Source organism: Lissotriton vulgaris, chromosome 1_1 (genome assembly GCF_964263255.1).
Source record: "Lissotriton vulgaris chromosome 1_1, aLisVul1.2, whole genome shotgun sequence".
In the NCBI taxonomy this organism is placed as follows: Eukaryota; Metazoa; Chordata; class Amphibia; order Caudata; family Salamandridae; genus Lissotriton; species Lissotriton vulgaris.
Window position 1 is genome coordinate 1,585,169,628 of NC_141685.1, and position 26,365 is coordinate 1,585,195,992.

General features: G+C 42.8%; 1 protein-coding gene across 2 annotated transcripts in view; it reads right to left on the reverse strand.

The window, feature by feature from the left end:
• CAPS2 (calcyphosine 2) overlaps positions 1–26,365 on the reverse strand; it is a 780,299-nt gene that overhangs the window by 427,729 nt on the left and 326,205 nt on the right. For both annotated transcript variants that reach the window (XM_086918127.1, XM_086918122.1), the window contains exons 9-10: positions 8,291–8,358; positions 5,123–5,239 (exon numbers count right to left, since the gene is read on the reverse strand). In XM_086918127.1, the coding sequence (XP_086774253.1) occupies positions 5,123–5,239; positions 8,291–8,358 (185 nt within the window). The remainder of the gene's footprint in view (positions 1–5,122; positions 5,240–8,290; positions 8,359–26,365) is intronic.

Here is a 26,365-nt window from a genome sequence, read left to right on the forward strand (position 1 = left end):
AACTTTCCCTTATTTAGGTATCCTGTTCCATGAGTCGGGCACATGGACAAGTGCAATAAAAGCGAGAAGCCTATTGTTCTCTAAATCAATAATGGCTCTAAAAAAATTTATTAAGAAAATGGGTAAAAAACCTATCAGGGAAATTCTAACAATTTTCAACGCAACTTGTATATCAGTTGCTCTCTATGGCTCAGGACTCTGGGGATATGCCAATACAAACCCTATCCAACTAGTGGAAAATATGTTCCGGAGACACATCTTAGCAGTACCTGAGTGTCTCTCGACTTATATCTGCCATAAGGAACTAGGTCAGCCACATATTGGAGACATAATTAAAATTCAGCCAGTATTACTCTGGCACAGGGTTTGGACTACAAACGAGTGTGTATTAAACCGTGCATTTCTGACGGACGTTTTAAAGTTAGAACATATGAATAGGATCAAATGGCTTGAGTTTGTAAAATGCTTTCTTGCTGAAATAAATTGCCAAAACTATTTTGATGATACTCTTTCAATGATAAATGTCCCAAGAAAGATATTGAAAAAACAATGCATGGAGCTCCTTGAAGAGAAAAGAGCTAAGTAGAAGAAATGAAAAAGACTGTATTTTCACACCAACTGATATTAACGCAGGACAAACCACAACCATATTTAACTCTGAATATGTCTAACTATGAAAGATTTGTCCTGACACATTATAGGTTGAACATACTTTTTAGACTTCTGAGTTTCCCTGTTATGAACAGTTGGTCTCACGATTTAGTTATGTGCCCATGCGATGACTTTTCAACCCAATCGGATATTCATATTTTCATTTTTTGTAAATTTTATACACTGCCACGTAGAAATCTGATTATCACGATTTTAAAGGAAATTAATGTAAACCGATGTCGCCCAGCATTTTTAGAATTGCAGAGATTAGATACAGTTTTAACTGTTGTAACTATATCTGAATTTCTTTAAAAAGTTTTTAAATTAAGAAAATCTATTTGTATGGACGAACTTTAATAGCTTGCTATGTACAAATCTGCCTTTTTATGATATGTAAAGAGATGTCTCTATAATGATTTTATGTTGTGTACTTTTATGGTTATTGTTGAATAACCGAATAAAGTTATAAAATAAATAAAATAAAGTGCCTTTTGATTGTAAACTTCTATAACAACATACCAACTGAGGTCCTGGAGGCCGTGATGAAACAATTTTCATTAGACCTCATAAACATGATGTGTTGGAAAAATAAGGAAGTCCTCACAGTCTTGGTAGGGGACTTTAATTGTTTAATATGTAGTAGGGGAGAGCAGGGGGCATGTGGTACCAGCTTGGATAGGTAAACATGCTTATCACATTTTGACCATGTCGGTTGCGGAAACTTACTAAATGAAATTTTGTTTTCAAACGACATGTGCTTCGCAAACAAAGCATGCCAACCTGTGGTTAATTTTCGTCCCACATTTAATGGGAGAGGATCTTTTTCCACTATTAATTACATTCTGGTTTCATCTAGACATGTAAATGAAGTGTCTAATTTTAAAACCTTAGACACACCAAAGAGCGATCATTTTCCACAAAGTCTAGAAGTAATAAATCCTGATTATATACATGACAGAGGCAACTCGAATGGGGAGGTAGTCTATGATATCACCTTACGGCGCCAAAACGGATATGCTTTGAAATGGTCCATGGTGGTCCTGGAGAATATCTTGCGAAACTTTATCAGGCAATGCAAATCGAACTTTGATAAATGCCTCGACATTAATACCTCAGATACCGCGGTTATTAGCCATTTCTTATCCATAAATCTGGAGATTAAAAATAGTCTATGGGTAAAGATGAAAAATGAGAAAACTCGGGACCCTAGATGGTTTGACACACCTTGTTCTAAGGCCCATACTAAACTGAAACAAGCCCTGAAAGATCTTCCGCGAGAGTATGATTTAATTAAAGAATGTCGTAAGGTATATAAATCTGAACAGAAACAAAGGAAGGGAACCATAAAAAGTGATGCATGGGAATCTTTGTGCGAGGTTTCCCAGTGCGGGGACGCAGCAGCCTTATGGAAGGCAGTCAATGCACCTTTTTTTGAAGACAAAGGTAAAGCTAAAATCGGGATAGCCATAAGGGGCACAGAATGGGTGAATCACTACGAAAGTTTGTACAGTATGGTGGGTCCTGTGGAACATTTGCATCAAATAGTAGGACAGGACACGCTCAGTAAGTAACAACATAGATCTAAATATAAAACTGAATGAGGTTATGGCAGGCATAAAGGAAAGCTTGGGGCGGGGAAAGCTCCTGGCCCTGACAGGGTTCCTGTCGACCTTTATAAACACAATATGACCTTATGGGGTCCAATTCTCACCAAACTTTTTAACGCATCCTGTTCAAATGGATTACTACCCTCCTGGTATGAGTCAATCATAATACCTATATTTAAAAAGGGAAACAGATCAAGCTGTGCTTGTTACCGACCGATATCCCTGTTTGACTCTACCATTAAGATCTTTGGGCGGGTAATTCTGAACAGATTACAGGTTTGGGCTGAGGACCAGTCTATAATCAGCGACCTCCAATACGGTTTTAGGAAACACCTAGGTACTATAGAACAGGGCCTTAACTTGCACATTGTGTTAGATAAATATGTAAGTGCAAAGAAAAACCGCATATATTTAACGTTTGTCGACTTGTCATCAGCATTCAACTGTGTAACCCATAGTAAGTTGTGGCTGATTCTAGAGAAACTTGAGGTGGACGTGAATATAATTAACTTCCTGAGAGAGTTATACAAGGGAGCACCGGCCACAGTAAGACTTGGTAGGAATGGGGAATGTACGTCATCCTTTACAATAGCTAGAGGAGTACGGCAAGGGTGCGTACTCGCCCCCTTCCTATTCACAATCTACATCAATGAACTAGAAGAGGTACTACTTAGGGAGTGCAGGGACATGCGACAAATAGGCATAAGATCGATCCCTGCGCTAATATACGAGGACGATGCGGTTTTAATGTCCAGAACCCCGCTGGCCATGCAGCAGATGATTACATCTTTTGCAAATTACATGGCTAATCTAGATCTGAGGGTAAATGCCTCAAAGACTTACTGTATGAATTGTGGACCTGGGGCACTAAAGAATAAGAAAATTATGTTCATAAATTCAAAACCCCTTGAATTTACCCAATCTTTCCCTTACTTGGGCATATTGTTTGATCAAACCGGCCAATGGAACACAACAATTAACACACGAAAACTGTTCTTTAGTAAATCTATTATGGCCGTACAAAATTTTGCAAGACAAATGGGCAAAAAAACGGTTAGGGAACTTTTAACCATATATAGAGCCACTAGTACTGTAATTGTCACATATGGTGCTGGTATATGGAGTTATGCTGATGTTAAATCATTACAATTAGTAGAAAACTCCTTTTTGCGAAATCTCCTAACAGTCCCTGATTGTGTGTCCACTTATAATTGCCATATGGAGCTGGGATTACCCTATATAGAGGACTTGCAATGATCATTGAAAAATGGAACAAAATAAGATGGTTGATGTATGTAAAATCTTTCTTAATGGAGATTGGCCATCAAGAATATTTTGATGATACTCTTCTTATGTCCAATGTATCTAGAAAAGATTTAAAGCACACATGTATGTCACATCTGGAGGACAAAAGATCCGGTATGGAGAAGAAGAAAAGTATAGTGATAGCACACCATTTGGTGTTGATCACAAGCGAAACCCAGCCATATCTGAAATTTTAAATGAAAGGCTTTGAAAAGTTTTTATTAATTCGTTTTCGCTTGAACATTTTATTCAGATTTTTAGCTATCCCAAAATGAATGACTGGACCAAGGATTTAATTAAATGTCCTTGCGATGATTTGTCCACACAATCGGATATGTACATTTTGCTATTTTGTAAATACTATGTTGCCCAGAGGAAAAGATGGATTGTCCCGCTATTAAGGACAATGGGTCTTAATCAGTGTCGCCCTGCTCTTTTGGCTATCAAGAAATTAGATCATGTTTTAACCGTTGCTTCAGTTTCTGCCTTTTTTTAAACTGCTTCTAAACTTCGTAAATCAATTCTTAACACTGTGTAATATAACAGTAGAATTATAATGAGGACTGTATATATATAGGTGTGGTTTGTACTAATTGATTGTGTTTTTATCTGATTGTATATATATGTATTTTTATTGTGCTTTTATGGATATCTATTAATATCCGAATAAAGAATTGATTGAGATTGATTGAATAAGATAGGATATGCTGCATCAGAACTAATATTAAACATCCGCCACTCAGTTTTGAGGCACCAGGACAATTCTCAAAGATGGCTTTCTGGGGGTCCGGGATAATTCAGTTTCGGGTATCCGGTTGAACAGTGTTTGTGTGCAGTTTTACTGGAATGGATGTGCCTCTACCCTATTAGTAGTATTAGTGTCGTTGTGGCGCCCTTGGAGACAAGCTAACTAATACTTTGTATGAGGAATGTGCTCATTAGGATCCTTTTCCCCTCTTTTTTGAAAATGTGGGTCGATGGGTTTGACCGAACCTCGGGATGTGGGGAATTTCATATCCTCGGAACCGATCCTGAAACGAGCGTGCATAGATCTTTTGTTCTGTGAATGTGCGGTGTTCTAGCCTGAGGGAGTTTGCACTCCAGAAGTAGAGGCTACCCCCGATATGTAAACCTTTTCAGCCAGGTTCCTAGGTTCATTATAATGCATGGCTTTGTCAGTGAGGCAACTATATTATTTTTAATCTGAATTTCAATCGGCCACATTATTAGCAACATGGTGTATTTTCATACCACGATGGCCATTCCTCACCTTCCATTGTTGTTGCTGTTACCAGATAGGTGCACTCGTTATTCGAATTACATTTTTTTGATAACTTGTCTTTATTGGTCTTCATGACCAGAATGTACTCGCATAGCTCAATAATAGCTTTAATACACGTGCATTTTCTGAAGCAGGAGCCCGTCAACTCATTTTCTGGTAATTGCACAAACACAACACACAATTTTGAAGGTTGAAATAATAAAAAAACCAAAAAGAAAATCATTCTCTTATTTGGAATTCCACGTTTAAAAAAATAAGAAATAGAATAGTATCCTACTTTGTGTTGTGAAGGGTTCTGTTCCTGGAGCGCAAAGGCGTAGTCCCCAGACGTGGAAAAGGTTTCTCTGGTTGACAATCGCCCACAATATTCTGCTCAGGATCACTAATTACTGCCCTAAAGAAAAACACATAATGGGAGCTGGTGACATAACCAGTACTAATTGCACGTGAAATAGCATTTATCTACTAACTGTAGTTTTAGGATTGCAGAAATTCTACAAACCAAAACACACTGGCGCTTTCAGAGTGCTGCAATAAGGGTAGAAGTGTGAGTCTAAACTAGGGGTGGGCGGAATTTGCGTAGTCGCGCTACGCAAAGCTCCACGAAATGGTAAGAAATCTCGGCGAGCACGCAAAAGTTCTGCAAACATGCGGAATTGCTTGTTCAGCCCATCCGCGAAGCTTTTTACCTGATCGCAAACGCTATTTGCATGCTCGGATAGAAATATCTCGCAAACACGCATTTTGAAAGCGCGAACAAGTAAAAAATTCCGCGAAGCTGCGGATCGCGGAATTTTGGGCAATTCCACGTTCTCCGCGGAACGTGAAATTTCCCAAATTTCACGAGGGAAACAGAATTTACCGCCCAGGCCTAGTCTAAACACACACTTCCGTAACTAGTTACTACTAGCAAAATGTCAGAGCAGTTACAAAAAAAATGTACAAAGTATTTGCAACATCCACAAGGTATTTTCGTGTATAGGAAACAGCCTAATTTTGTCACCGAAAACTCAACTTTGAACCAGATCATGATGGTGCTGTAATTCTATTGAATTACAATTAGTGCGCAAAGCACAGATGCTTGTGTCTGCTAATTGTAGTAGGTAAAGGCTTCTGCGAATAGCATCAGCAAATAGCACTAGAAGCGTAATTCGGAATGGAGAGTAAAATGCGCTATTTCAGCATTACGCCACATTTCGAGGTGCCCAACTCCTAATCAGAAACAAACTGGGCACCTGCGATATGCAAAATTGGCATGTGCACAACCTGCACCCAATTTTTGCAGTCCCATTTGTTATCGGCTCTACATTAGACTCTAACCTTCCTAATACTTTGACCCTTTCCTGAAGCAATAAGGGCATCCTACCTATCAAAGCCAAGTCACGTCAAGGCCAGGTATAGCATTTAGTGCACAGAAAACCATCAGAAATGTGTTATTTAATATAATACTATATTGCGTACTGTTAAACCTGGCATCCTTTGCATGGTTTTCCCTATCTTTTTGGCCTCTGCCTCCTGTATTTTTGCTGTGTGTTGAATTTTGTATTTTCTGGTGTAGATGTTTTGGGCACTTTGCCATTGCTGATCAGTGCCAAAGTGTAAGTGCTACCTGTCTAAACTGTATTCATGGATTAGTGTTTCCATGATTGGCTTATTTAATTTACTGCTAAGACCCTAGTACAGTGCACTGTGTGTGCCCAGGACCTGCAAATCAAATGCTCCTAGTGGGCCTGCCACCAACACAGGCAGTCTTTCAAAGGTGTCTCAGACCTGCCACAGCAGTGCCTGCGTGCAGTTTTTACTGCAATGTCAACCTGTCAAGTGGACCTACTTGCCAGGCCCTACGAGGCGCGCAGGCGGCGTAAGCTGATTTAACGTTGCAGAGGGCTGGAATCAAAATAAAACAAGGCTCCCCTGGATACGTATGCCTCCACCCACTTATTTATATATGCCAAGCTGACTACTGAAAAGCAATAATTTAATAGTGTGGAATCTTGGGTGGCGCCGCTGTGAAAAAGACACCGCGCTGTAATCGCACGTTCTGGAGGACGGCTGGGAATCCCCACTGTGCGGTGAGTGATTGCCTGCGCAATACCGGAGCGGGGGAGAAGAAAAACCTGTGAGGTGCGGTGGGAAAAATCTCCATTCGAAGTGTAAGATGCGGCTGTGGTGTGGCGAGGCGTCCTTCCCCCTTGCGCCAAAGCGGAATACCACGCTTCACCGGACGGGCCAAGCTCGAGAAAGAAGCGAAGAATAAACATACACTGATGGGGCAGGAGGCATGGTTCTAAAGATTTCTCTTTTCTATATGGTTCGTTAGAAAAGATTCCTAGGATAAGGGATGGGTAACTTATATGAATTTAGAAACTAGGGTTTTTTGGCGAAGAAAGCTAGGGTTAATGCTGTTATGGCCCTCGATTCCAAAACTATCTGCAGGGGTCTAGGAAAGTAACTAATCTTATCTTATGATTCATTTTTTATTATATAATGTTTTTAATTTAACATGGGTCTTAATGTGTACATATCTGACAACTGTGCTTTTTATGTTTTGATGAACTTTAGGGTTTTTAAAATAACGATTACATGGAATGAAAAATGAACTTAGGAGTTTTTCAAAACCAGAACATGCAAAACTTAAAAGTACATGTCCAACTTTTTAAATACACTGCACCCTGCCCTCTGGACCGACTTTAGAGCCTACCCTAGGGGTGAGCTGTATGTATTATAAAAGAAGGCTTAGGCCTGGCAAAAGGTTTATTTTGCCAGGTCGAAATGGTAGTTTAAAACTTAACACATAGGCTGCAGTGGCAACACTGAGACATGTTTAAAAAGGCTACTTAAGTAGTTGGTACAATAAGTGCTGCAGGCCCACTAGTAGTATTTAATGTACAGGTCCTTGGCACATTTAGTACCATTTTACAAGGAACTTACAAGTAAATTAAAGGTGCCAATTGGGCATAAGCCAATTCTATCATGTTTAAATGAGAGAGCTCTAGCACGTTAGCACTGGGTAAGTAGTGGTAAAGTGTGCAGAGTCCTAAGATCCAACAAAATCGGGTTCAGAAAGCGTGAGGGTGAAGGCAAAATGTTTGGAGATGACCAGACCCTGCAGAAAGGGCCAAGTCCAATAATCACCCTCCATCCTCTAGCGCTCTGTCCTCAGAATAGCATAGTTTGAACGTAAATTAATCAAGCTTCAATACAAGGCAGGGAAGGTTATAACAAATCAATACAAGCACAGGGGCAAAGTGTATGTAAGTGAGCAGCAGGATTGGCCTCTTCAAAAGCAAACCAAGAGTGGTTAATTATACAGAGAGGAAAGCTACAGTGAATTAAGCAAGCAGCACACAGCTAGCAACAGATACACGAAGCGTACATTTCTTTCTTAGATGTTACGGAAGTAATTATTGTTCTACATCGCACAGAATACTTTACTCTTGCTTACCTAGATAACTGATCTAGCATCACCTGCTCAACTACTGCTTGCTTTCTTCTCTCCGCAGCTAACTCTTCCTGTAAAAGTAAATACAATTATTCTAAATTTCAAGTACTGTGAGCGGAACCAGAAAAGTTAGCATTATTCAGAAGGTCTGCTATACATTTGCACAAATAGCAACAATACATAAGTGTTGCAGCGAAACAGCAAGTTACAATGAACTCATAAACAATACTTCTGTTACATCTCCTCGTACACTGTAACTTACCAGCTAACAATCAGGTATACTGGAAGCTGATGCACAACTAACCTTAACGTTAGAAACATACTGCACACTAAGGGACCTTTGTTTCTAGTAGAACTGCTTCTGCCTACAAGTGGGAGATGCTTGCAGCTAGGAAAGACTCTGGGCTCCCAGGAACTCATTACAGACAGGTACAACTGGTTGGTCAGAGAGGCCTACTATCGGTTCTGAGAGACAGGGATCAACATCCCTGATTCGGTAATTCCTTACCTAGTCCAAAGTCGTGACCAGCCCAGACTCTGCAGGACTGACATGAAGAAGGCCAGGTGAAAGCCACAAGACCGGTGCTATATTGTGGGATAAGTTGTAAATGCTGCAGGGCTAAAACCCAATTGGTGTCCAAGTTATAGAGTGAGTCAGATGAAGACAACAGAAGTAAGGACGTCTAATTTTATACGGTTACGTGATGAAAGAAGAAGTGCACTTTGAATGAACAAGGATTTACTGAGAGGTGATATTAGCTAGAAGAGAGTTCCACATGCTGACACCTAGAAAGGGTGCAACTTTTTCTGTTTCCCTCCAAAAGTGCATGGATGACCATGGCACTAAACACGCGATCTTATGAACTATCACACAAAGATCATGAAGTTAAAACAAAGAAGTGGTAACCCAGGCCAACCGGGCGCTCTGCAAAATAAGGGTGTAATGTTAGTTCCAAAGTATCTAACTGGTGCTTCAGAGGAAAGGTGTGGTTACCAACACCCACCACAACCTAATTGGTAGGTCTTAAAACTGAATGATTCTCCCCGAGCACTCAAAATATTCAATATTCAAAATTCAAATTCAAGTTCAATAAAGTTTGTAAGTTGACACAGTCACAGGTTAATAGTCCAAGTATTGGTAGTGGATACTTATGAATTTTGAAGAATAAGAATCACCAAAGAAAATAAAATTATCCTTGATTGGAAGGACTTGAGTTGATGACCAATACTTGGACTATTAACCTGTGACTGTGTCAACTTACAAACTTTATTGAACTTGAATTTGAATTTTGAATATTGATTATTTTGAGTGCTCGGGGAGAATCATTCAAGATCATGAAGTTATCAGGCTGGCTTTAGATAGAGAACAATGTCAAATCAGGACACATACTCCAAAGCCCTTAAGCGAAATACAACATTGTTCAAGTTGTTTGAATTCATTGTAGAGATTAATATTATTGCTTTAAATAACTACCTGGGATATTTAATATAAAAGATAAACGTTATTCAAATGAATGCCCTGAAAATATTTATGACTGATTAAAAAAACTACACATTACGTTACTCAAAAATCGAAAGCCTGCTAATGCATTTTCAACATTCGACAAACTCGTACGATACCGCAAACCGTACGTATCAAAATCAGCTTTACACCTATTCAATAGGAACATGGGAATATTACATGAAGGGTACAATTCTCTCGACAGCCATGCGGTGAGTAATTGTGATAAAACAGATGGTACGAGGTTACACCAACGCTACTCATTAATGGGGGGTGTGGCTTCTATGCCCAACGCCCGGGACATACTGGTGTCAAAGATAACACGTTTTTTATGTGTATTTTGGCCACTGGGGAATGAGACCATCACCCTGTAGCAAAAACTCTTTGGCCACCAGTGCCCGAGTATAGAACAGTTAAAGAGGATTCCATGCAAATAACATGATATCTGTAGCCATCTACACAAACTATACGGACTTATATACATGGTTCCTTAAAGAAAAAATTATTATTGGGGTGAACTCTTTAAGGACATGTTGTGAGGTCGGCATGCATTATTGACAGTAGTTCCAGAAAAGAAACGCATATACATTTGTAATATTTAACAAGGCAAGATTGCTCTCGGATTATATGCATATACATACAGGAGCCAGAAAGCAAGAGGCGATTACTAGCTTTCAAAAAACGAGCACAAAAATATGCAACTTAATAAAAAAAAAAGCTACACTATTTTGAAATTTTAGATTCTATTTCTTGAGCCATCATTTATTAAAAATGGATGATGCATTCCAAAAAAGAATAACGGAGAATCAGCATAACACCAATATGGGCAGCATGAATATACACTAGGAACCCGATTCTTAAAGAAGATCACAAAAATGCACCTGCAGGTATACAACCTTGCATTGGTGCAGAATTAAGACTTTCAGGAATTTACAACAATTTACCGAAGTAGGCCTGGAAACCGTACTCTTGAAAAGAAAACTGTGATTTCAATTTTTACATGAGGAAATATATACATTTATATTTGCTCATGTGAAAATCTGCGGAGCTGCTTCAAATTCACTTCCTCTACACCTGCTTTATTCCCAACCTGCGAAAAAGTCTTATCACAGCACTGATATAATGAGAATGCTGCCATAATTTCACGGCTCAATGCATGTCACCAAAAATGATAAGTTGATTTGTTTATAGAACAAATATATTTAGGAAGCATCCTATCCCACGGACAAGCAGATATTTCAAAAGATTCCACACCCTTGATGTGGATGAGGAATACATTTAGCTGTTATACATTTTAGGTAATCAGAATCAAAATAGTTCATTTTTTTGCATCCAGCACGGATACCCAATATCCTAAAGATCTTCCGTAGTTGACTAAAATTTACTAATAGATTATTCATTTATTTATTTGGGCGTTTTAGCTAGAGCTGGCTAGACAAGAGGGTATCAGAGCGCTCTACAAGATTAGAAGACATAGCATTTATAAAAGGATTCAACATAGTCAACCCAGAAGGGATAAAAACAAAGCAACATAGTATATGAATCTCAATGAGAAACAGATAATCTAAAATTGTACATCAGAGGCATTAATAATGATAAATTAGATGCTGAATTGGGGCAGATGATCATATCGAATGATCCTGTGGGAGTAGTAGGCTCACGGTGACGGGTTGCAGTATTTGTTCAATAGTAGAGTTCTGAGATTCCATTAAAAGTAGGGATAGGAAGGGTTGTAGCAAAAGTCTTTCGGAAGTGAAGTCCATATTGATGGAGTGTTACCCGAGAAAGAACATTACAAGTAAAAAAAAAAAACTAGTTTAGGAGGGATGAGAAGGAGTGAGTAGGAGCTTCTTAGAGCCCCAGTTCTACCCGCTCTTAATAGTTTATTTTCTAAATATTTAGGATTTGCAGAATGGAGGGCTTTGAGGCTGATACAAGCTGTCTTGAAGATGGATTTTCTTCAATGGGGAGCCAATTGAGACTCTTGAGAGCAGATGAGATGTGGTCAAATCTGTTGGCGCGTGCGAGTAGTCTAGCAGCAGCATTTAGAGTTGTTCTAAGAAATGCAAGGTGGCTCTTTGGGGTCCCGCTGATTATGGAATTGCCCTAATTAAGTTTTGAGAAGACAAGTGATTGCACTACAGTCTTTAGGTCTATAAGGGCGTGGTACACCCATTTGGCTGAATTATGAATGTGTTCTTTCAGTGACATGTTTTTGTCTGGTGTGATTTCCAGGGACTTTACGGAGTTGGAGAACAATTAAGAGCGGTAATGCTCTTGAGCCATTGTTGGATTGGTGATGGTTTGCCATTTGGTGAAAAGAGTAATAGTTCAGCTTTATTGGGGTTCAGTTTTAGGTGACTGGTGATTAGCAAGGTTTATATCTTGTATAGTGTGGTATTTAGCTGGCAGCTTTCGCTATAGGATGATTTTTTGTAATAAAGTTGTGTGTAATCAGCATATGGATGATATTTCACACTTGCCTGTTTCAAGATAATTGTGAGTGGTTCCATGAAGATGTTAAAAAGGGCAGGGGCGTACCCAGTACCCCCATCTTGCTTCAAGGCCATTTCGGAACAGGTCTCTACTCTGCTGTGGTGTAATAAACAAGCGCAAATTGCGCAAGTCAAGCTAGTGAGAGGATGGTATGATGGTGGAATAGCGCTCACCAATATACAGCTCTACTACTGGGCGGCACAACTGAAATAATTAATCAATGGATACAAGTCCCACAGTCTGATCCAGCATTCAAGTCAGATAGAGAGCAATTGGGCGTGAGGGATATGCTTACTCCCCTATATGACAAGAAAAGGTCCTTGGCACTGCTGGGACCACTGAGTCATACAATAGCGTTGTGGCACACAGCTCAGGCCAAATTAGGATGGAGTGGGATACTGACCAAGCTTACTCCATAGTGGGATACAAAATGTCTAGGCAGACTTCGGAATAGTAAGGGATTTGATCGTGGGGATGATATTAGAATATCCACTGTGGGAGATGTTTAGCGGAGAGGGCAGATGGTCTCCTTCGAGCGTCTCCAGCAACAATACGAGTTGGCCCCCACAGAATTGTTTAGATATACACAGATAAGACACGCCCTGATGTCGGTGCTGCCGCCCGGCTGCGAGGTTCCGGAGGCATCCCCTATGGAGGATAGGTTTTTAACAGACTATATGCCGAAGAAGGCCACCTCCCTTACATACCACAAATTGGTAAACAACCTGCCCGACCCGACGGGACCCCTGAGGGATAAATGGTCCCAAGATATTGGTGAGTTTGATGACTCAGAGTGGCAAGAGGCACTAGCATCCCCAAGAGAGGTGGGCATACCCTCGCACCTCCGGCTAGTGCAGATCCGCATCTTACACCGATCATACTACACTAGACATACCTTGCATATGATGGGGAGGGCTGAACACCCCTTCTGTATGCGCGGCTGCGGGGACGAGGGAACCTTTTTTCATACCATGTGGGATTGCCCTAGGATAGCGGAATACTGGGAAGTAATGAGAACTATGTCTCAATCAGAGGGGGTATCTCCTTTGCCGGAACTAAGAAGATGCCTGTTAAATATATGGGAGCCGAATGACCTCACGCGCAACGGGCAAAGCTGGGTAACAATGGGAATTATGGTTGCCAGAGGTACCGTTGCTGGCAGTTTGGGGAAGGGACATGGATGCAGCCATGGTAGCCGAAAGGGTAGTGTTGAGTTGTAGGGGGTGCCCGAAAAGCAGAGTAAAATATGGGGGGCGTGGAATAAATATAGGGGTAATATCTGTGATCCACCACCGGACCAAGAGAAAGATGACACAGACGCTGATGAAGAATAAGGATCCAAGATCAGAGGGGTGGGGTCCGGTTTATGTAGCTATGAGTTTGCTAATCTGTGACTTTGTAATACTTGTCGATATATATGGTGTTACCGTGAGGGGCTGTATTGCCTTTTTATGGATTATATTGTTTTCATGTTTTGCAGAAACGGAAAAAAATAAAAATAATTAAGAAAAAAAAGGGCAGGGGCAAAGCTGGAGTCTTATGGAACTCCTTGTATAACAGGTGAAGGTTGTGAGAGGCAACTACAGATTTTTATTTGCTGCGAACGATAAACCATCTCAGGACCGTGCCCTTGAGATCAGTGCAATTTTCAGGGTCTCAAGTAAAGCTTGGTGGTTAAATGTGTCAGATGCTGCTGATAAATCGGGTAGGATTAGGAGGCAAGAGTCGCCTTTGTCAAAGGTTCTGAGAATGTCATCTGATATATTGAGCATAGCAGTTTCCGTGCTACATCCTATTCTGAATCCTGATTGGACGGTGTCATGCAGGTTGAACTTCTCAATATATTGATTGAGTTGGATCAAGACATTTTTTTTAATGCTTTTGCTAGGAAAGGAAGGTTAGTGACATGTCTGAAATTGTTGAGGTCCTTAGGATCTGGGCCAGGCTTTTTTTTTTTAGAATTGGTGTGAATTGGCAAATTTGGAGAGAGTCAGCCATACAACCCAAGGAGAAGAAAGGATGGTTGATTTTGGTCCAGAACAGCGAGATGATGTGATTCAGGTTCTGTATTAGGGAGGATGGGAGGGGATCGGAGGTATAGGATGTAGGTTTCAAGTTTGCAATTATCTTGTGACTCACCTGTCAAAATGTAAACTCTGATCAATTTGCATAGTTCTTTGATAAGTGAGGCTCCTCCTTGGTTTTGGTTATTTGTGTGTTTCTTGGGTCTGAGTTAGGGTCTGTGGAAGGAGTTACCATGGAGATGGATATGTCGTCAGAGCAGGGGAGCGGAGTTGTCAAACTTACAACATGGATATGACATTGTTCAATTTTTGTTATTGTCTCAGAGAAGTACGCTATTTCCTCACAGTGTTTATTAGTGACTATAGGTTCCTGTTGGTAGGTGATGGTAGTTTGTTGCTTAATAATGTTGTAAAGATCCCTCGGTCTGTTCTTCACCCAGTCAAGTTGGTTGCAAAAGACAGCGGCCTTTTCTCTAAAAATATGTTTCTTGTAGGAGAGGCGTGCAGATCTGAGGCAAGATGTGTCCGTGTACGGTTCTATCTCCATAAGCTTTCAGTCATCTTGAGTTGACTTCTCTCTGTGCTGGGATCAAGATTGAACCAGGATCTTGACTGTATCTTTCTGAATCGCTTGAGTTTGACCGGTGCAACTTGGTCAAGTAGGTTTGTCATTGTTGAGATATAGTTGTCGGTGAAGTCACCCACCGTGTGTAGATGAGGGTATGAGTGAAGTTGGGTGTCGATTTTGGATTCCACAGGTGAATTTCCTGGATGTTCCTTGCCCAGTGTGTGCGTTTATTGGGTGTATTTAGGTAGAGTGTGAGGTTGGCCTTAAGTCTGAAGTGTACGAGGTGGTGATCCAACCAGTCAATGGGTGTGATGGATTGAAGAATGGCGAGGTCACTTTTGGTAATTATTGCATCTAGGGTACCGCCCCTGTTGTGAGTCTGTTCTTTGCAGAGTTGTTTGAAGTCACTGATTTCAAGTAAGATAATTAAGTTACAAATCATGCTATCATCTCTACAATCCCAGTGGAGATTTAATTCTCCTAGTAACATTTTGTTTGTGTCAGTTAGGATACCCGTGTTATCAGGTCAGATAGTTATTCGATATCGGTTGAGTGATTACCAGGTGGTGATAGATGGTATGAAGTTTGATAAGGGATGCATCTTTAGTTAGGAGTTCAACTCCGAGGTATTCAAATGTGGAGTAGTCCGTGGTCTCAAAGGTTTTGATGCATATCACATTTTTGTAAATGATGGCTATTACGCCTCCTGTATGTCCTGGTCTGTCCAGTCGAATAACAGAATAGCAAGCTGATGCAAGAAGGTCGAATATTGGGGTGGAGTACTCACTGAGCCAAGTTTCAGCTAGGAATGTAATGTCCACTCAATGCGTTAGTATGGTTTCAGCTAATTCAGTTGCATGCTTTACTGCTGATCGGTAGTTCAGGAGCAGACAGTTTAAGGGGTAAAGGTTTTCCTTCTTTGGTGAGTGGAGCGTTTGTATAGTGGTGTACTGAGCTGGAGGTCTGGGCAGTTTGTTAGTTCGGGGAATTAATTTTGTGCCGTTGACTATTTAGATGGCTTGAGGGTCTTTTGGGGTGCTTTTGTGGAGTAAGAAGCACTAAGTAATATTGTTTCAGATGAAGATAGTGTGTTAAGGGTTCAGTGAGGTCTGTGAGGTAAGCGAACAGGGGGGATAGAGGTCTAGGCGGTTTGCCCGATGTCGCTCTGGAGCTCTTATAGGGATTCCCTGTTGTAGAGTTGGTTTCACGAAATAATCTGGTCTGGTTTCTTATTTATGTGCAAGATTTCTTTGGCAAGGGCATCCATTTTGTTTACTATTTGGTTAAAGGTTTCGTTTAGTAGGTATGGGAAGCTTATCCTGCCATAAGAAATTGGACAGGTGATGGGTTGACTGTATGCAGCAGGCGGATGAATCATATTCATAGTGAGGTATGGGGGTTGGTACTGGAGGTTTAATGTGTTAGATTTGGTAGGGTAGGGTCGCTGTTGGGGATCATGTTTGAGGTGTAAAAAGCGGGGAGAGTACTGTGGAGTTCTCCGGTTTGGGGCAGGCTCTGCCCTTGTCTTGGTGTATGATGGTATTCCTGGTTGCTGTGTATCTAATAGGGCTCCTGAGGAGGACGGATCTGGAAGTTAAGGTAGGGGTGCTGTCTTGCTGGCGAATTGGTGCTGGGTTGTGTTTCATGGCAAAGGAGATAAGAGTTGGGAAATGTCGGTCAAAGATGGTAAGGTGCTAGTATTAAAATGCTCCCATTCTGAAGATTAACAAAAAAGTGGTTCTGTTGGGTAGTGACAATATTTGCTTTAAAGGAGGCTGAAGACAGCTCAGAAACACAAAACAAGCAAAACTCTCTGAAGGCAAAGTTTTTATATATTAAAAACAAGGATAAACAATATACTGGAATTACTTCATTCCGCTATATTACTAATAAATACTTCAAATTCGTGAATAGTGACTGTGGTGAGGAAAAATGACTAGTGCAATGCATATAGTGACACTTATATACAAAACATGTATTTACAATAAAACCACAAGGGGGGGGAAAGGGGAGGGAAAAACGAAGTGTTTTCTGTCATTGTAAGGCCAGTATTGTGAAAGTAAATATTCCAAGGAAAACAAATGGTTAATATCCAAGTTCCTGGAGCTATCTTGGCCAAATAAGAGCGTCAACGTTTCGACCCTAGTTGCGCCCCAGTTGGTGGTCGCGGCGGGTCTTTATCAAGACAGAGGGGGCTGAAAGGAAAGGAATAGGTATCAGAGAGGTGCTTGTAATTAGCGTCAAAAAATGACGAGAGTCGCTCAAGGTTACTTACAAGGGGATCGGTCAATTGGTGAATGATTTCAGAGGGTAGCCAGTTGGTCAACCTAAATGGAAAAAGAACTTTTAGGACCATGTGGTGTAGAATTGTTGCAACCACATTGATGTAGAGCATTGCTCAGGGGGCATTTATTTAAGGTGCCTAGGTGGTTATAGATTCAGAAAAAGGGGGTGGTGATGAACAGAGTGTCTGAATTAAGCAGACCACTCTTACCCAGTCCAAAGATCAGGGCTTGATCCATCACCGTTATTTAGCTCACTGCCCCATCCCAGCTCAGAACCTGGCTATATGCAAATTAGTCTGTCCCTGGCCCAGTGCATCATGGGAACAGGGCAGACCAAACTACTAAGCCAATTCTTCACCATAAAGGAGACAAGCTTCCGGGGGCTGGTTTCTGGCATCTCAGCCGTCATCGGCCCGGCTTGCTTGAATCCTGATGGAGCAGTGAGCAAGGGACTCATGTCTGAGTATACCCTGCCACACCTATAGTGGCCAAAAACGATTCAGAAGAAGGGGGTGGTGATGAACAGAGTGTCTGAATTAAGCAGACCACTCTTACCCAGTCCAAAGATCAGGGCTTGATCCATCACCGTTATTTAGCTCACTGCCCCATCCCAGCTCAGAACCTGGCTATATGCAAATTAGTCTGTCCCTGGCCCAGTGCATCATGGGAACAGGGCAGACCAAACTACTAAGCCAATTCTTCACCAGAAAGGAGACAAGCTTCCGGGGACTGGTTTCTGGCATTTCAGCCGTCATCGGCCCGGCTTGCTTGAATCCTGATGGAGCTGGGATGGTGCAGTGAGCTAAAAAACGGTGGTGGATCTAGCCCTGATCTCTTGACTGGGTGAGAGTATTCTGCTTAATTCAGAGACTCTGTCCATCACCACCCCTTGTTGTTAAATAGGTGGTTATAGAGCAAGGATCAAATAACCATTCTTAAGATTGACATGACAACCTCCCCTTTGAAGCTTCGGAAGGGGGCAATGGCGAGTTTGGTTACATAGAGGAATTTTGGTTGTGTTTGTTACATGTAGATGAGCAGATTTGCTGGACGTTTTGAGTAGAATATGAAATCAGTCTTTTTATTTATTCTTGTTTGTGCCACGGTAGATGTCTACTATTAGTTGTTCCAGGAGTTGTTTCAGTAGATTATGTTTGAACTTTTTCACAGCAGTTTTAGAGAGCATGTTAGGCTAATTAATGCTCCAGGAGTTGGGACCATATCTCTTGGTGATGGTGCTGTGAAATTTGGGATCAAGGCCAGACATCATGAAGTTCTTTACGACGTATATGCATGCACGGGTCTAGTGTCGAATATGAGAGACAAAGGTCAGGGCTAGGTGTCCGAGACCCAGTATAACTAGACCTGGATAGAGGTCTGTGTTTAAAATACAATTGATGGCTGCTTATTAGGGTGGCAAATAGGCTGTTAGGTCTCCCTGGAAAGAAACCTTATCAAATGACTGCCACTCATCTCGACCTCTGATGAATTAACTCCTTCCCTCTCAAGAGTGGTAGCCTTTGGATAATCCTTTTTCTGTTTCTAGTTGGAGGAAGTCACTTCCCCTCTTTCTAGAATAGAAAACTTCATGTAGTCCTTTTTCTATACTTATTTAGTGGAAGTAATCTTTTGTTGTCCATTGATGGTGGGTCTCTCCTTCCATCAGCATCTACTGTCTGGTAGTCTTCTTTCTGATCTGTTTGAGGAAAAGTCCTCTTTCAATGTCAACTTGTGAGAGGGGGAAGCGTCCCTCTCCCTTCAGACAACTATTTATGGACAACTAGACATATAATAAAGGACTGATTTATTTATGGAATTTATGGACAACTAGACATTATAATATGATCATTATAATAAAGGGATGATTGGCAATTCATTAAGAATTACAACATGCCATCTTATAATTATGGCAGATATCAAACCTCACAAATGGAGCAATTGCAATTTTCTACATAAAAAGAATCTTCCTCAAACACAAACCAAATAAAAGCAGGATATAGGCCGACAATGCACACTATAATGTAGGGCAGGTTGTCACTAGCAAAAGGTGTCAATATATGGAAGTTCTTAGCATACCTAATCAAGCTCTGCTGAAATGTACTTGGCCAAAGTAACCAAATGCTCCATTCTCAGTACCCTGCCCCAACCCAATAATTGGGAAGTTCAGAAGAAAACAACCAATAGAAAAAGAACTGATGCCCTGTACTGAACCGGCTGCATGCCTGTTTGTAGCCTTAGATGATGAGCCAGGGACACCTTCAGCTAGAAACAACTATTTTGCAATGAAAAAGGAACACATATTGGTTTAACTCATGTAAACTTACCCACTGCCTGAGCTTATAATAATGCGGACGCCATTTACAAGGGTGGCTCACTGTCATCTTGAAAAGCTTAAGCAACAAGTTTAAGGTAAGGGTAGTTATTCTAGCTTTAAAACAACAGATATATGATGCCTATCAAAAGTAATGGCACAGTCTTCCAACCAGAATCTGAGGGGGATCCTGAATAGATGGACTGCATAATTCTGGTGTTGTCCTCTGTGGTAAGTGGGCTCCAGCTTTTAAGAAGGTGGGTGCTCCAGGTGATGGTGGGGGGATGGTGGTTGTGTGGTGATGTCCTCAATGGTGGGCTGAGGTGCGAAGTAGGAGCAGATCTTGATCATTTTGTTGAGGAAGAAATCCGAGAAGTTGTTGCACACAATCTATGAGGGGAGATGGTGTTTGTGGGGGCCATTGTGTTGCTGATATTAAAGAGATCTTAGTCAGTGTTTAAGCAAGAGTTGAGCCTGATCACAAGGGCTGCTTTCCTGGCTTCTTTGATCTGTGTGTGGTATCTTCTGGAAGCAGATTTGTAGCCGTCTCTGAAAGTGTTGTCTCGACTGGGCATCAATCTTATTTCCAGCTCCTTACAGTGGTGTTTGGAGCCTCTGAGGTCCTTGGTTTTCCAGCATGCTTGAAGGCAGGTTCTGGAGTGTTGATTTTTTCATGGGGGCCAGGCTGTTGGTGCAGCTTGTGAATCCGTTGTAGAATGTGGGTAGGTCCTTCAGTAGGATGTCAGTGAGGGTTGAATGGTTGGATTTGAGGGCGTAGGTCCAGTTGCAGTTGAGTTTGATGGTCAGTATGGGTGCGTTGGGCGGGCGCTCATGTAGAAGCGAATGATGAAGTGGTCTGTCCACATGAGTGGGGAGGTGTGGAAGAGTGTGATCTTGTTGCTGGATGTGAAGATAGGGTCAAGTGTGTGTCCAGTAGTGAGGGTCAGGCCCTGAACAAGCTGCATGAGGCCCATGTTATTGAGATTTTCTAGGGAGGTTGGTGGCGTTTCAGTCCGAGGGGTCTCCAAGATGAATGTTGAGGTCACCTAGTAGAGAAAGTCGTTGAATCTGATAGCGATGGGGTTGAAAAGTCATGAGCAGACTTACAAAGGAGGTGCGCGGTTCTGCCCATCAGTAGGCAGGGGTGCCTGTTATGGTCGTGGAGTGGCTGATCTGCAGGTGTTCCATGAGCATGCTAGGTTCGTCAGGAGAGGTGGTGCAAGAGATGGAGTCCTTGTGGATGACTGCGAGTCCTCCTCCAGGTTTGCGAGGCCCGTCAGACAAGAAGATGGCATGGATAGAAGAAAGGTTGAGTTAGGTCTCGAGGAAGAGGGTGTCACGTGAGTGGCAGTCAATGAGATCCCAGATCTCAGTGGCGGGCTTGCAGAGGGATTTGATGTTGAGAAGCATGCAGGCGATACTGGGTGGGGTGTGTGTGTGTGTTGCGGGTGGGGGAAATATTGCAGGTGAAACGGAAGTGAGCGCATGAGAAGGGCCCTGCCATATGGTGCAGCTTGGGGGGCCAAGGTGGTGGTGGTGGTGTTTGGTGCTGCGCGCTAGCAGGTAGGAGAGGGGAGTAGGGAAGCAGGCAAAGTGTGGGGGGAGCACAAAGACAGAACAAAACGGACAAGATTAACAAAAAAAACAAAAAAGAGAGTCAAAAAGTAGTATAAAAGAGAAAAGGCAAAATGAGCACAATGGGGCCATGAAATTAGATGGGCGACATTTATGGTACCCCATTGCTTGCCCCAAGATATGTGATTTACATTAGTGGCAGATGTAAAATTAAACGAGGTGGGCAAGAGACTCTTGACTGCCTTACTTCTGGAGTAGGGTGGACAGAGCTGGGAACTGATCACTAAAGTGGTGCTCAACTGGCGTTAAGGTGTTGGCATCAAACTGGTATTCACATTTCAACGCAATGAGTTTTCATCTGTTGCTGAGTCTTTGTGATGTCAGATGCCACGTGTCGAGTGGAAACTCTCTTTTCCGTTTTCGTTACATGTCACAATTTGCTGATAAGCAATGCTTCTTTACTAAAATCTGTTGACCACCTTAAATGATTATCCTGCTCCTGCCTCGTCACCTAATCAAACAATGCAGCTGAAACCAAATATAACTGCTTCTTTTACCAACATCCACTACTCTGTGGCAAAATGGGAAAAATTATCCTAAACAAGGGAAGCTCATCTTTGAAAAAATGGCGCCAATGGCGGTTTCAAAGACTTCACCAGGGAGACAACCAAGAAAGGAGAACCAGAGATGAAAGCAATTCTGTGAGAGATCAACTCTAGCCTAGTAGTCATAGATGGCAAGATAGATTGATTTATGTTGAGACTAGATCACATGAATGAAAAGAGAGACAAACATTCTTCAAGACTGGGCATGGCAGAAAATAAACATCAAACATGGAAGATGATGCAGTTGTGTCCAAAGGGAAATTGTTGAAAATTAACAAGGCACTACAAAACATCCATATTAAAAATAAGACCTAGAAGGGTACTCTAACTATAGTATCAGCCAAATGCCTGGTTACCAGGGACAACTGCCACTAGAATAAATGTTTATTGAAAAAGTATTACTATCACTATACGGACATAGATGCCTACGCAGAGATTTTTGTATTTGAACCAGTGCATAGAGCACTTACATCAATACCTCGCCAAAACAAGCTAAACCACTCATCATAGCGAGGTAATTACATTACCATCAAAACACAAAAACCGTGAACAATTCTCCACGGTGGGGAACCTGAGGCTTGGGGCCTCAAGAGTGAGCTGGCCTTCAATATAATCCTGTTTCACACAAAAAGGCACCAGAGTGTGATAACGTATATTTAGGACTCCCAGGGTAATGGTATTTATTTTTTAAGATTTCCGTCTGTATTTATCCATATTTACTTTATGACCATCCTATTGGTATTTATCCATAATTATTTTATGTCTTGAAACTAAATGGAGTTGTACAATGGTGTATTTCCACGTTTATTTAACTGATAAACATGCACTTATACTTGGACACCCACCATTTAGGCAGCAAATAAAATGCAGTCAATTGCAGCCACTCTATCTCCATGATGAACGTGTAGAATGCCTACGTTCGGGTGAACGACCCTATCCTGATGTTGAGACAGGAGATCCTCATGAAGTGGCAGTCTGATCGGAGGACAGGTGATCATGACTAAAATTCTGAGTAATACAATCTCCTGGCCTAAACCGCTCGTCATGATCCAGGGCAGAGCCTGAAAATAGGATCACAGCCTGAATGTACTGACCTCAGCTCACTTCTGCAGAGGAGCCCTGAACTCCACAGCGTCCAGGATCGCCCCATTTAATAGAAATCTCCACTAAAGTATCAGGTGGGACTTTGTTTTGTGTACAGTGTACCCAACGATATCAAGATGTCCTTGACGGACTGTGGTGTGCCCACCTTCAGCAGCCAGTCCTCATAGTATGGGAATACAGGTACTACCAACCTCCAAATAAGGGCAGTGCCACAGCCATCAATTCTGTTAACACTCGATTGACACTGGTGAGGCCGAAGGAGAGTAAGGCAAACCCCCATCTCTTTCAGACTCTTGGGGAGTAAGAGGCACCCCCCCCTCCCAATGGGCTAACTAGCCAAGATGGCAGTCACACATTGAAGCAGCTCCGCATCATGGACCTATTATCCGAAAGGATATCATAGTTACTGGTGTCATCTCACCTCCTAAATGTGATTCCTAAGCAGCTGGTACAGGCAAGTGGTGGCAGACTGCTTGTGTGACGGCCCAGGCGGAATTCTGGACTCCACGGGCACCATTCCCCGGCTGCTGGAAGCACGGTAAGCGGAGGTCCTCCCGACAGAATGGAACACACTGGCTGGATGACCAGAGCTGCAGACCTTTGAAAGTAAATGTAAATGTGTGTGTCTTGTAAAGCGCACTGCTACCCGGAGGCGTCCTGGCACTATAGACCGCTGGGGAACCCGTCCTGGCTTTCCCTGTGAGAGGTTCTCTCCTGGGTATCTCCAAGGTGAAACCAGGCATCCCCGGCGTTTGTGGGGGGCCGTTGTGGAGATGAGGCAAGCTAATGCCCAGAGTTGCCGAGTGTGATCCCTGGTTAGAGTAGGCACCGAGGCGAGAATTATCGAGTCCGCTGACCCTGGTTCACGACCGTGCCGCGTCGGGGATTGAACCCTGGTCCCGGGCCGTCCTCTGCTTCCGGGTCTGCTGCCTCTAACCAGTGAGCCACACCACTCGGTGCAACACACCAGTACGGGTGGCGAGCTGTGGCAGCGATTGTGCAGGGAGACTGCCACCCGACTTGGAGTCCGATCAACGGTAAAGGCAGCGCCGACCCGGCCTGCGGCCCAGCAGACAGTGAGACCGGCTGGTGCTAGAGGGGACGTGGCGACAGTGGGCCGCACCACCCAGACTGGCACAACGCTGCTGCACAAGACTGCACATTTCCCCATGGTGGCTCTGACCCTGACCGGTGCCCCCCTTCTTACTGAGGCGGGCACACAGCAACAGCAGTGAATCAGGGCACCCCAGGGTGCATGAACCCGGTGCCGGCGAGGGACGCCCTCTGACGTGCAGGCTGACTGGCAGACTCCGGGGGCTGTTCTGAGCCTAGATCCATTCGTAGGAGTCCGGAGACGGCCACCCGCAGGGGGCTGCTCGCTAGAGTGGAGGACGGAGGCAGGACCCCCACTGTTGGTGGGAAGCGAGCAGCAGCGGGCTGCTGGTACAACAACTGAGGAGAGGCGCAGGGTGGGGGAGCATCTGATGTTGACTGTGAGTTTGTTCCAGGCCTTGGCAGTGACCTAGGAGAAGGCTCCTCCACCCATTCTGCGCTCTACCAACTTTGCAGTAAAATGAATTCTTAGAACAACGACTTCACCCTGTTTGTCTTGCATTAAGTTGCACAGGGACTCAACTCCTCTCCTGCCTAAACTAGCCTTTAGGCCTTGGAGTCACCTTTGAAATCAGGCACTCTGGCCCCCGTAGCTCCTCAAACCGTACCAACAAGGTCCCTCTGACTATACTGATATCCATTAGGCATCGACATACTACGCTGTGCCCTACCAGGAATTGTTGAGCCTCATTCAGGCTTTTTGAGTAGTACGTGCTCACAATTCTGTCCTGATGAAGATCTCTAATTATTGAAATCAAAACGCTGTCGACCCGTTTCCAACTAAACTCGTTTATTCTTAAAAAATTGTTGTAAGGAGTTTCTCTTTTTGTCAATACGATGTATGTTTTAAAAAAAAAAACATTTCTTCACTCACCACATCACGTTCCTTTTCACTGTTTTGTGAGCACCGGATCTATAATCCGCTTGTAATGATAAAGTAAATATTGTTAAATAAATGAACCACCTTATTATGCTTACGTGAGTCCCTTCCTAAAATTGCCTAGAAAAGTGCCTTATGCCATAGGCTACTGGATTAATTTTCGTTCCTTGAGATAATGTATCTCTTCTAGGACCTATTAGTTTTATCAAACAGAACAATGGTTCATACAAGGCTATCTAAAACCCCAGGTTCAAAGATTGGGGTTCCTTTGATATGTAATACATCTCTATGGGAGACGGCACACATGCAGTTTCCCTGTATGCAGACAACTTAATATATCTCTGAAACTCCCTGACACCGTGTATAGAAATAGAAAGTGCGTTATCGGAGTTCACGGTTTGTGTCGGGCTCCATGTCAACTGGGGGAAATCATGCCTGTACCCATTTGCCAGGATGACACCTGACCCAGCCTTAGTGATCAGCAATACCCTGGTTTGCTGGCAGCGATAGGCATTTCGTTACTTAGGGATCCGAATTTACAGAGAACCAGGGGACCTCCTAGAAGGTAACTTTACACAAGCCATAACAGCAGTCAGATCACAAATGATATTCTGGCGCATCCTACTACTAAACACCATGGGCCGCATTACGCTTCTAAAAATGGTAGTGCTTTCCCAGCTCCTTTACTACTTTGCAAATTTAACCCAATACATTACACCCGAGTTCTTCCGTACGTTTGAGCGGGATATGCTGCAGTTCATATGACACTAGAAACGCAGCAGAGTAGCGCTGACTTAGCTCTACTTACCAACTGATCATGTTGGGCTGGCAGCGCCCCAGATGGAGCATTACTATCTAGCAGCCCATCTGCAGTGGGGGAATCGCTGGTTCAGCGGCATGCACCTAACCGATACTACTACACATCAGCCCGGCTGCACCCATACCCATATCATAGCATTATTCCACCCTGAAAGGAAAGGTGTAGCACCAACCCAACTAATGTTGAAAGTAGTATACAACTGCTTTCTCCACGCTCTACAACTCACGATAGCAGTGGTCCCATAAGCAACTTCTCTACCCACACTTGGCACACCCAGACAGCACCGCACAATCACTGCCACGAAGCTCGCTCAATGGCATATAGCAGTTATTAAAACACTCAGAGACCTATATCACGACACGCAGCTTATGCCGTTTTGCACGCTAGCTGAAAGTTGCGATTTGCCACATGGTCAGTTCCTACTACATGCAACTCTAATGCAGACATTGGGGTCACAATGGGGAGATTTGACGCAGGAACTCACGACTCACCTTACAACACAGTATCTCCATGTAATGGGTTCGGAACAACATCTCATTAGGTAGCTTGATGATTCACTACATGGGTATGCGGCACACTCGCTGACTTTGCTCAGGCAGAGATGGGACATAGATTTACAGCCTTAGAGCACTGAACGCGAATGGGCAGCCATCCTGGAGGGGCCTACACAAATCCCTAGAAATGCCTGGTTCCACCTCATACAGTACTACATTCTGCAAAGAGCCTACATGACTCGGCTAGGATAAACCAATACTTTGTTTGAGATCATGCAAATTTGTGGACAGTGACCTTTTAC